Source organism: Salminus brasiliensis, chromosome 14, assembly GCF_030463535.1.
Source record: "Salminus brasiliensis chromosome 14, fSalBra1.hap2, whole genome shotgun sequence".
Taxonomy (NCBI): Eukaryota; Metazoa; Chordata; class Actinopteri; order Characiformes; family Bryconidae; genus Salminus; species Salminus brasiliensis.
Genome location: NC_132891.1, coordinates 11,624,100 through 11,637,087, shown reverse-complemented (window position 1 = coordinate 11,637,087; position 12,988 = coordinate 11,624,100). Strand labels below are relative to the sequence as shown.

At 39.9% G+C, this 12,988-nt stretch overlaps 1 protein-coding gene across 9 annotated transcripts in view; it reads left to right on the top strand.

Annotated features, from left to right (window-relative positions):
* The window catches only part of rap1gapa (RAP1 GTPase activating protein a), a 119,131-nt gene that overhangs the window by 79,398 nt on the left and 26,745 nt on the right, over positions 1 to 12,988 (top strand). For 7 of the 9 annotated variants that reach the window (XM_072656333.1, XM_072656336.1, XM_072656329.1 and 4 more), the window contains one exon: positions 11,728 to 11,763. The exons of 1 other annotated variant lie outside the window; for it this stretch is intronic. In XM_072656333.1, coding sequence (XP_072512434.1) covers positions 11,746 to 11,763 — 18 coding nt within the window. In that variant the 5' untranslated portion in view covers positions 11,728 to 11,745. Of the gene's footprint in view, positions 1 to 9,173; positions 9,194 to 11,727; positions 11,764 to 12,988 lie in introns of those variants that run through there. One more of the 9 variants, XM_072656334.1, reaches the window with a different exon arrangement.

Below are 12,988 nucleotides of genomic sequence, written 5' to 3'. Positions count from 1 at the left end.
GAGAGAGAGAGAAGGAGAGAGAGGGGGAGGGAAAAAGGGAGGTGTCGAGTTTTTTATGTAATAAGCCATTTGCATTTGGCAATCTCCAATCTCCTTCAGTCTGCACAGCACTGCTTACTGTCACCGTTCATACAAAACAGTGTTTGCTCCCTTTTATTCCGCATTCTAATTTGTCTTAGTCGCAGAAGTGAAATCACCCAAGCTTCTGACTGTAATTTAAGTCAGTCAGTCAGTTAGACGTGATTCTCATAAGGACAGCTGCCATTAAGCTCTCTCACCAAAGAGGATTTGAGAGTCCTACTCGCTTTCTAATTCTGGCCCAGATGCGTGATGTAAGCGTGCTTTCCTCCCTCTGTGGTGCAGACTGCATGGCTAAGATGCCTGTCTGGGAGCCTTCTGTTGTCCTAAACCTGAAGGAAATGTCTCGCTTCTTCTTCAGATTCCACCCCTGAAAGTAGCAGGAATTGTCTAGGCCAGAAAGGACAGCAGTGTTAGCCTGAAGCGATAGCTGGGAGGTTGTCTGGGCTTCCTTGTCTCCACAGTTAGATCCAGTCTGCTGGTGGGCCTGACTAATATGCATAAACAGAAATCTTAACCACTGTTAAATCCTATGGCAGTGTCCCGAAGGACCCTCCGACCTGAACACTTTAGTGGTTTCCTGCTCTAACAAACCACCTTTTACTCAGGATGGGCTTGTTAATTAGCCCATCCTAAATGAACATAGCTTCCAGTTATGTTGGTGTAGGCATTCATCTAAACATTGTCAGTGGCTCCTGGGCTTCTGCTATATGTATTTCAGTTTGTCTTTTGGTTTGTGATCTTTAGGATTAAGAAGCTAAAAAGAAGTTAACCACATGGGTAAACGGTAAATGGCGGTGTTTCACGCTATCAAGTCAGACAATGACTATGTCTTGGTCACTTTTTGAAGGCAGTGTAGACATATCTTTCACAGCCTTACATTTCCCATAAGCATGTGTGTCAGTGGCAATGTGATCAGGAGAAAAAAGGCACAGAGCAACAGCACAGTAAAGGAGAGATACCGGTTTGTGTACAGATTCAAGTTACTACTGAAAATAATGCAGACATCAGTCCACTTTTGCTGCGTGCCACCATTTGCCTGCTGATAGAAATGATCCTGTTTGTCTACAGTGACTGGATATTTTCCAGTAACAGTAATACACCAGTGAAACAAATGTTGATAGTAATGGTGATCAGATACAGAGCAGCTGAATGGCCACATCTCAGTTTCTTAAAGGTTTCGTAGCATGAAGATCATCTTAAGTGTTAAGAGTTTTTTTATGTAATGCTCTACCAATGAACACTTACAATTTTATTAATTAAAATTCTTTCATTCATTACTGGAATTAATAATCAAATGTAAACAAAACATGTAAATATTACTGAAATAAATAATAATGTGTTCATCAAGTATTGGGGAGTATTTCAGTAGTAGGTTTTAAGAGTCTGTCGCTACTGATGCATTTTGTCTGCGATTATGTGTATTGTGAAAATGTCACATTTAGTGATATATCACTCACCTCTAGTTCATGGTGAAGATTAGAGCTGACTGGATCTAAAGGCAGACCAAATAATTTTTTTTTTATTATTTGATATTAAATTATTGTGAAGTGAAAGATCAGTATAGTAAGTAAAAGTGGGTGCAGATGAAATGACGCTGCCTTAAGGTGTAAGCCGTTAGCAACAGCAGTGCCAAGCTAAGCTCAAGCTGATTGTTGTCTGAAATGAGAAAAAATAATGAAATCACACCAAACGTGTGTGTTGTATTTACTATTCAAAAATATATAGTATAGTGATGCCACAGCTTTTTAGCGGATGCTGAATTAAGTCCTCAACAGTTTGCCAGCCTCCAGTGCTTCACTCAACAACTTAACAACAACCCAACTGCACCTGCGTATGCGACTCAGTCTAGCTTTGCAGGTCTGTTGTGGAAAGTGAGTCTCTTCTATTGTCTGAGAGCAGTACTAGCATGTCGCAGCCACAGAAAAGTGTATGCCATAAGTGGTAGTCACATTACTTTAGTCAGCCATAAAGTGTGGAGATAAACTCAGGTTGCAGGATGATAGTTGCTGAAAGGCTCTTCCTGAAGGGATGGAGAGCCACAATAAGTGCTTAGCTAACCAAGCTTGTACCTAAAAAAGCAAGGATGTTTCATCTTCCCCACCTAACTAAATGCCTGCTCTGTTTACCTACCTCATCTGTTCTTATTTTCTTAAACAAAAATACCTTAAAAATACTTTGGAAAATACCTACGGAAGCTTATTTTAATAGATTTTTGTAAAAGCGTCTGTCTAATGACAATGTATTATAGCCTATTAAAACTGAATTCTGTAATGCATTCACAACTGGACCGGTTTGCATTGGATTAGATAATTGGTTTCATTAATTGACATCCATGGTGGAGATGTCAGTTTGTTATGATTGAAAACAAGTCTAATTACAGAGAAAACAACACTAATTACAGATGTTTCATTGGCAGGTCTTACGTCAATACCTACAAATCTGTGGGGCATCAATTCTGGACAACTTTCTCTGTCAATCTGTAAATCTGATGAAATACATCTCTATCCCGGTCTGCTGACAGCAGTACAAGATCAGTAATAATGTCTCATATTAATAAACAAGCAGCAAGCACAGCCTGTAAACACTTTAATTAATGGCAAGACCACATGGACCCTGGTGCTGAGTCACAGAGCCTGTAGGCCTGTCTGTCACTGAGGGTAAAATGGACTTTGGCTATCTCTAGTTTGAACCCTGACTCAGCTATCAGGCCTTCAAACTCCACCAGGCACTTTAGCCATGATTAGGAGAGAGCAGCTTCGAAGCACAGCCCTCCGTTATCACTGCTACACTGCTAACGTTGATTTAATTAGTGCCGAGCCGTGGATGGCCACGGACCAGAGAGAGGGAAAGAGGGAAAGGGAGGTTGAGGGGGGTGACTGGCAGTTAGAGAGGGCACTGATGAGCTTATTGGAGTGTACAGGGATGAGAGAAGCATAATCTCCAGTGTGAAATCAGGTCAATCCTTAATTAATGATTCTCTGAGTGTGATTTTTTAGTCTCTGGCCTTCTTCACTTTCTCTTTACACATAGGAGGCTTGATCTTTTTCACACTCACACTTTGACACATTTGTTTTGACTACTGTCGCCTTTCATTTCAGGAACTGACACAATCAGAATTAAAAAATATCATGCTCCAAAAAGCAGATTTTTGCCACTCCTGAAGGACATACTTTACACAAGTATTTCTGGACAAGAGGAGAGGTACAGAACCGGCAATGACAGTGAATGACAGTGAAGAGATACGCTATTCTCCCTATTACAGTCAATGAAGCATCACTATGATTTCTATCACTATGCAGGTACTAAGCATCACTATGCACTAAGCATCACTATGAAGGTACAAATGCTACATAATATTGCCATAAAATACGTTTTCTATCATATATGCTCACAATAACTTCATTAGGCTTGATTTTATCACTCTACTTGGATGGCCTGTTAAAAGCAACTTTAAGTTGAATGCAAATGATTGTCTGTTGATCCTAACAATCCTAACCTTAACCTTACCCAGGCTAGGGCTAGGTTTTAGGGTAGACTTAAGGTTAAAATTAGGGTTAGGGTTAGGTTTTAGGGTAGACTCAAGGTTAAGGTTAGCTAAGGGTTACATTCAATAGACAACTGTTTACATTTAACTTCAGTTGCATTTAATACATATTCAGTTGAATACATATTCAGTATTCATATTACAGGTGATCATAAGTAAAGTAATTTATTACTTAATATGTAGCTTTATATATTCAATTTATATATTGAATATTTATAATATTCATCTTTAATTTGCCTGAATAAACAGTACTTAGTTGTAGGGGTGTAACAATGCATCGGATAATGGTTGTATCGCAGTGCGAAAACGTGACAGTGCATCGTAAAACACTAACCTTATATTTATTCAAATTTTAAATGTATCATTGGTTGCATTGTTTGAATATCGAATAACCAGCACTAATAAGTAATCCACTTTAAAATGTTAATGTTGAGTTAAGTGCTCCACACTCCTCCCGTCTCCCAGTTCTAGCCTCATCAGCATTTCAACAACAACATGGCTACAACAACATGGCTACAGTTGTCGCTTTTCTTCAACCAGATTTTGTGTTTCGAAATATGTCTAATTGTCATTTGTTATTGTTCCGGTAAAGACAGTCTTAGTTTTTAAATTACTCAATACATTGCCAGAATAACCAGTAGTTTACTTGATTACTGTTAGATAGATAGTGGCAGTCCTAATCTACCTTCAGATTTTTCTGGCAATTCGAATAGATCTCCCTCGACTCGCTCTTCTAAATTGCCTTCTTTCATGTTTCATGGAACTGGACGGATCTGACATTGCAGTCGGGCAGGATATTTCTTACCATCCCAGAGAGTCATGAATATGTAGTAGGGTATAAGTTCGGCTGCCTGAGAAACTGCAGAACGAGTGCTTCATCATTTCACTGGAAAGTTTGAAAGTTTTTTTTTTGACCAGCTAAATAGATTTACTTCGTTATACCCAGATACCAAGCCCTGAGGATCTGTCATTTATCAAGCAACTCTGCAGTTTTAAGCTGTGTTGTAACAAAGTGCTTCCAAGCTTCAAATACATCATGCTGATGTTGGTACGCATTCTGCACGCTCTTAAAATGCTGCTCAGAACACAGGGGCATGCAAAACTTTGCAGGACTTCTGGAACTTGTGATAGCGCATTATGAAATGCACACACAGTTCTCCTGGCTTTGAGCGCTGCTATTCATCACAGGAGTCTGTGGGGATGATCTGCCTTTTTTTATCTAGCTGAGCACTGCCAGCCAGGTTCATTGTCACTAATAGCGTTCACGGCTGTCCTGTCCATTGATTTGTACTACTGATACTCAAAGCTGAGCTGTGCCTCAACTATTAAGCGTGTCAGCAATCAGATAATGACATTTGCAGATATCACAAATTACACTAAAACTCATTATCAACAATAGGGTGTTTAATTACCCACAGGATAATGGGCATGGTTTCCTAAAAATATTTAACAAAACATAAGACAAATACAGTAACACGACTCATGGAATCATAGAGCCAGATGTGGTGATCACCTGTAACGCATTGTTGCATGTAGTAAACGTGGATACTGTGGCACAGAGGGCTTAACTATACATCTGCCTCCTACAGCTGCTGAATAGGTTTACTATGGACCAGAGATATCAACCCCTGCTCACAGATGTTGTCCCTTTGTTATATGAATTACACAAAATCACTCAGCAAAAGGTTTCCCTCTCTGAACCCAGGCCTGGAGGTCCTTAGCCCAGCATAATTTGGTAATTTCCCAGCTCAAGCACATTTACTGAACCTAATAACTGCCGACTTGACAGGGCAGGGACATCAGCAAACTATGTTGGACTAAATCCCTCCAAGACTGGGACAGGATACCTCTGCTTTTGCCCTTTTCTTGCAGTTAACTAAGCAATTAACTAATGAACTGAATCAAGCGTGCCTGAACAGAGAAATCACCAAACTGTGTTGGACTTCAGTCCTACAGGAGCAGAATTTACAATCCCTGATGTGCAAGATCTTCACAGTCTCTGGTCACACTTCTGGCCCAGTGTTTACTCATCTCCTGTCAGTACAGCACTGAGCACTAACACGTCTTCAGAAGAGGAGCTTAAATGACTCATGGCTTAGGAAGCAGGTACAAACTCAGGTTGCTTCAGACAGTTTAGCTTGTTCTAGCTAGTTGTCTTAGAACTGCCAAGGAAAAAGGAATCTGTTGAATGTGTTCAGGACATCACAGTCTACAATATATGTTTTTATCTTACAGAAGTTTACTTTTATTGTAAGTTAATGTAAAAAAAATCTTATTACAAATAACCTTATACAAAAGGGAGGCATTGTAGCACTCCAGGAACTGTGTGTGCTGTACAGCTCCTGGAGCCTGTGGTTTTGGGTTTGATCCCCATTGTGGTTACTGGATTTCTGTGATACGTTTGTTGTGTTCTTTCCGTGTCCATGTGGGTTTTCCTCCCAAAAGCACATTGAATGAGTTGGCTATGTTAAGTAAAGTGTAAACATTACAATGTTCAATGTGTTTCCAAACACACATCCAAAAACACCAACACATCATCCTCATCCAGTCCACTATGATTGCACAACTTGAAATAACATGTTAAAAGCAAGAATTTCCATGAAGTACTTGTTTTTTTTTTAGTCATTTCAAATCCAAAACTGAGAACAGTGAGAGATAAAGAATAAAGAGAGATCAAAATGAGTGTCTCAGGTCACTCTCTCTACATATGCCAGGGAGACAGATAAGAGTCAGGGCCACAGGGGCCAGGGGGTAAACAAGATTACAGTTACCACAGCAATACTGAATTTACTCAGAACTCAGAATTCCTACACCTGTGATTCTGGTTAGGCTTCGGACCCACTATGAACTGGAAGATTAATAAATTTGAGACCATTTCTGTTGATCCAGTGTGAATGTGAACATAAAGGACAGCTGTTGTTTTTAAATTATGACAAAATTGAAACGAGCACCTATTTGGATTTGGACCACCTGATCACTCTTTGTTTCTTCTGAAATCCACAGTATTTAAAATGAGTTTATCCTGCTTTTGTTGGAGTAACTCTCTCTACTGCCCAGGGAAGTCTTTGGAGCATTGCTGAGGATCTGATTGCATTCAGCGACAAGAGCGTTAGTGAGGTCAAGATGTTTGATGGTCATCACCCCACCTCATCCCTAACTCCCCAACTCATCCCAAAAGGATTGGAGGGAGCACCATCCATCATTCCAGAGAACATAGTTCCACTTTATACCCCTCTAGCCCACACCTGGCATTAGGCACAGTGCCAGTAGGTTCATGTTTATCTGCACCAGAGTGTCCTATTCTATTGGCAATAAGTCTCTACAGGGACTAGACAAGCTGTGTATGTGCATTTGCTCATCTGTTTCAGCAATGGGTACTTAAAGTAGCTGAATCAGTAGTCACTGTAATGTAGATTACAAACATCTGGATATATAGCGTTTAGGGTAATACTTTCCAACCCATTTGACATTTTATTTACTGACCACTAGTGTGTAGGTGTCATTTAGACTTGTAGACTTTTTGTATGCAGACATGGTTTCATTTGACCTGCCTGCTCATATTTAATGTCTGCACTATTTCATCCAGGATCCATCAGATTTAATAAGGGATAGAGAGAGCTGTGTACTGCCGAGGTCTGTTTAGGGTGCATTTCTTTCACTGGTTATTATCAGACTAAGTTTGGTTTAGATGGCTGCAATATACCAGTGATTCGCTTGATATTGAACTGTGCCAAGCCATCACTGTTTGGACAGCGCAATAATATGTGTGTGTCTGTGTGCATACGCTCTACAAGCACCGGATACTCTCCCACTGACATCCTTTTATGAGTTGATTGCAGTTCCTTATTTCCACGGAACTGGGAGGCCCGCAATAGCCATCAACATCATATTTATTATAGCCCTATCAAAAAAAAACTCATGATCGAAATGTTGAGCTGCAGATGGAGGACTGTCGACATTGTGGAGATTCAGTCGAGCAGGCAGCAGGTTCTCTTCTATTCTCTCGTTTTGCAGCAGTGCACATTTTCACTCTGCACTTTATTTGCATTTCAGTTTAAAAAGAAAAAGAAGATTAGAGAGCTTGGCAGAGGGAGGGCTGTAATCAGAGAAAGGAGTAGTGATAAATCCTTATTGTGGGAAATGTTATGCGCACATGTTTGTCCCTCTCTTCTCTTATTTCCTTCCTTTCCCATGCACTATAACCACATCTCCAGTGGATTTAGATATTGTTGGACTGAATGGAAGGATGAGTAAATTAATGGATGGTGAATTGATAAATGGGTGGAAAGGTGGCTGGGTGAGTGGGCTGATGATAGGGTGGGTCAGCAGTTGGAATGGTATGGTGGATGGAGGGTAGAAGGGGTAGGATGTAGCATGGAAGGGTAGACAGTTGGAAGGGTGGGTGGGTGGTTGGAAGGAAGGGCAGGAGGGGGCGAATTGGTGGATGGATGGATGCATATAGGTGGATATATTTTTTAAATGGGTTAGTGGTTGCCTGGATGGATGAAAGGGTGGGAAGGTGGGAGAATAGAAGGTTGGGTAGGTGGGAGTATAGAAGAGTGGGTGGATGGATGAATGGAAGGTTGGGTAGGTGGGAGAATAAAAGGGTGGTTGGATGGATGAATGGATGGATGGATTTATTTATCAATTTGCAACATTTCTTTACATTTGTGTTCAGTCAGACTCTGAACTATTGACCAAAGGAAATCTAAAATGTTAAATATTGATATTAACAACTTAGTCCCAAAGGAAAGTGATTCATGAACATTACAAATGTACTTATGTTGTATGCATGTATAAACTGGATGAAGTAATAAACACAATAACATTATTTGTAACTTGTCATCTTATGAATTCACTGATGTTGTTATTGAGAGTAATATCTCCCCAGCCTCTTTGGCTCAACTCCAAACACTGATAAAATGCCCCATGTAAAATGTCCAGACCAGCTTTGCCTGCTCTGCATTGGTACGTTAGAATCTGTTTAGGTGGGTTGTGCTCAGGCTTGTCAGGCTGAGAGAGTACATAACATGAGCTCCACCTCTACACTTCTACCAGATAGAGACAGAGACGCACAGAGTGAGCGAGAAAAGAGAGAGAGAGAGAACATGTCTCAGAAGATCTGCTAACTCTGTGGGAGAGGAATGCAAGACTTTTCTTGTCAGTTCCCACAACATCAGTCCAGAACAGCAAGAGATATTGAGATATCGACTGTCTCCAACACAGACGCTGGAAAACTTCATATAAGCACACATACAGTAGCGGTGGCTCACAAAGCATACATACGCTTAGGTTTGCTCTACTGAAGTAGTGTTACTCATCCAGGGTGTTCTGACACTGCTGCGATAGACCAGTCTTCTTTTTGGACCTTTCTTCATGGAAAGTAGAGTGTTTTTGGAGATCTTTGAAAAGCTCGTCTGGATAGTAACCTGATCTAACCTGGATTGGAAGTGAAGGATTCCTATTTTTCCAAGAGAGGCTGGACTCTTCAAAATGGCCACAAAAGGTCGCTACATTTATCCAAGTCCACTCCATGTGACAGTGGGGCACTGGAAAAGGCCTGGAACCGTAAGTAGACCTTCCGAAGTCTAAGAAAAGGCACAGTGTAATGAAGATGGGAGCATTGAATGAGAATTTATTCTATCCGTCTGAGCTGACATTAATTAAGGTTCGAATTAAAAAGCATCAGTACCAAGTACTGAAGCAGTTTCACTGCTCTTGGACACAGCTCAGTCTCTCTGATCACTGCAGGCTAATTCTGATCCGGTTGATTTTTGGACAATGTCTTAATGACTGTATACATATGTACCATGCAGAACAGTACAACTAACAAAAAGGACTAGCCATACATAGAGTAATGATGGGCGATATGACAATATAATTTCATTATCACACGTAAAATTGTGACGATTAGCTCTTCTTATATTGTGGAAATCATCTGTACTTGAAGAACATGGACATTGAGTTGAGACTCCAAAGATTCCATCAGAATATAATTGGCCTTGCTTTTTTGGATGCACAATGATGCACAGCACCAAACAACATTAAATAAAGGTGTTTTTATAATGTTTTGCTGGTCAATTGTATCTGTCCTACTTATCTAACATCAGAAGAGATATTTTAAAGCCATAGCAACATTGCATTTTTTGCCATAGTGCACAACCATTGCACAACCATTACACAACATAGTGCACAACTGCCATAGACATGTGTATAGCTTGTCAAACTGCTTGACAAACAGGGAAATCTGTAGCGTTAAAATAAGAAAAGGCTAAACATGGTGCCATCGTTAGCTTTGCTTTATGCCATTTTAAAACAGCAAACATTCATGACTACAGCACTGTTTGCTGAAGGAGGACACGCTGAGTTGTGGCTCATAAGCAGCACATGTTTTGGCTATTATGTTTTGATAAATCCTGGGCACCTCCTATTTCATTCTGTTGTCTGATAAATGAGAGGTGTGTGAAAGCTCTGCAGTCAAGTACAGTAAGTGGGTCATCAGCTACAGGCTCACACACACACACTCACACTCTCCCAATGAGATTGTGCTATTGGTATTTTGCTTGGCATGGCTAATTTTCTTCTGATGTTTGTTTTCAAGGCAGAAATAGGGTCTGTTTGCATATGGCGGAGTAGGACTAGCACAATGTACTCAAACAGTGTGGCACAGTACACAATCTGTTTGCTCATGCCTTTAGGAAGAAACTCATTCAGGCTGTATTCTATACTCACAGGATCCGTGCCCCTGCTATTTCGTGTTATCTTTGGGTCAGTCCCAGGTCCTGGACTGAACTCTGTGTGAATTAGGCATGGGAGTACAATTGAGTTGCTTCATCTTGCAGTCATTTGGAATATAGCGCTTGTGTGCAGCAGATTGCAGGGTGTACACGGATGTTAGCTCCTCATGATGGAAAAAAAGAGTTTAGTTGCATTTCGTGAACAGCACAGGATAAATGTTGTGCACCGCTGTACACTGATGTGGAACAAAGTAATGACAAAGATAGCCAGTACGTCTGATGCTGAAAGATATGAAAGATTTAGTTTAAAGGAGCTTACGGAAGTAATTCCCTTCATAATTTGGCCTAAGGAAGTGAATTCCACAGAAAGTCACTAAGCCAAATTGAAATGTCCTGACCTCACCACACACTTTCATGGAGTGCAATGGTAATAATACACAACAGATTTGATACTTAGAAGTTGCAGTTATAAAAACATTACATCTCCATTTTTGCTGTCTTTCACTTTTGACATAATTTGACATGTAAATCTGGCGGTTGTTCTTTATCTTATGTCAAAGTTTTATGATGAATGGACCAATAGAAATGCTCCAAAATGACTTCCATTGAAAGTTAAGAAGGTTTTGTCCTTCTCCTGTAAAGATTTTATTTTGTTGTAGATATATGCACATATTTCAAGCATAGGATTGGGACACGTTGAAGCTTAAACCTTTAAAAATAGCATTGAAATGATAATCAGAAAATGGAAACATTAACATGTTAATATGAGTATATTTTCAGCCACTCCTCGTATTTGCTGTATCAAAAAATATAGCAAATCCAAACACCTGTATCAAACTGAATTAAATCATTTTGTGAGTCGTAACATCCCTAGTCATTACATTTCAATAAAATAGCCAAATTAAAATTAAATAACCCTTGAATTCGAAGGCTTACTAAGTTAAGAGCAATGAGCTCCTGTTGACATCTAACTCTTGATTCCTGTCATTAAAATGACAGTTTGCTTGGCTCTGTTAACACTGTGCTTTACTAAATGCCCCCAACCCCTGCCTGTGAGCCTTATTGAATTTTTTATGCCTAACAGAAACTAAATTTTGAAATAAGCCTACCAAGGTACATTCAAATGTATGATTACGTATTGATGAAATTCATAGGAGTATGGGTCAGAGAGGTTGAACAGAGATATAATGGCTAATAATAATAAAGTAAAGGCAGATGAATTCTGTGAAGGTATTGAATAGTGTGTTCCCTGTCCTCAGCATTGCCCTACTTAGATCTTGTAACATAATCTAGGGCTCAGCTCTCACATCTCAATTTTAATCATTTGTCACCTCACTCATCTCATCTCCTCTCCCCTTTTTTCAGACTACTGATTTATTTGAAATGATTGAGAGAATGCAGGTAAAGTATTACTTTTTCTTTTCTTTTTTTTCCCCTTCCATTTTTTGAGTTTAGACGTCTTCCAGTAAGCCTGGAACCAGCTCTCAGGGCTGGTTACCTAGTTGTAGCTGTTTGCTTTTCGCTTTCTTCTGCAGGTCAGTCATGTGGATACACTGAGAACAGTTTTATTACTCAGTCCTGCACCAGTGCTCCAAAGTGCACACAGTAACTATCATCTATTAACAATACATTTCTTTACCTTAGAGCACAGTTTGTACTCCACCGACTTTATGTTGCACATGGCACAATCCTTCATCAGAAATTCCGGATCTGGAGGGCACAGTTTAGCAGCTGTTTAGTTTTTCCCTGCTGAACAAACCTACTAAACCCGTTAATTAACTGGTTCATCTATTGAGGTGTATTTGAGCAAGTAAATTGCCAAATTCTGCTGGACACCAGCCCTCAAGGACCAGAAATGGTGATCCCTTCCATAGAAGGACACACCTCCAAGAAGACGGATCTTTAAAGATCCAGCAAATGAATAATGCATGTCTATAGAACCTTTTTTTAAAGTTTAAACAATCTGCACATTATATAAAGATTCTACGCTGATTAAAGGCTTGTACTAGAATCATTCATTCAAAGCCAAAACCATTTAGAAATTGTTTATTTTAATAGTGAAAGGACAGAATGTACTCTATGAAAATCTAGGGCAGATGGCAGAATGTGTATAAAGAAATCCCACTACATCAGGAGATAATTGTTATCATTTAAGAAAGATGTCTGGTATCATGAGATCATCTAGAAAATTCCTGTCTCCTGGAGATAGCATTCCTGCAGTTCAAACACACAGTCAGCAGCATCACAGCCCATATGAATCCACATACGCTGCCAGGGTCACTCATAGCCTGTGGGTTTCTGTTGAACTCTGTGACCTCTGTGAGGCTACAATCTGTGTCAGTGACCCAAGGTCTCCTTCTGTCAAACTGCTGAACTGTCATACAGAAGATATCATTTTTGCACTCTGACATTTAATCAAAATGTAATATTAGCACTTAACATGCTGGCCTTAATATCTGATATTGACATATATACCATTGACATTCAGTGTGGTTGGATGGAATGGGATCTTCCCTATGCTTGCTGACATTGCCCTATCCTTGCATCTCGGTAAAGTTGTTGTAATGAAATGCAGTTTTCTTGCTTCTACTGCTGTTGAGATGTTTTATACACTCTTTATATATAC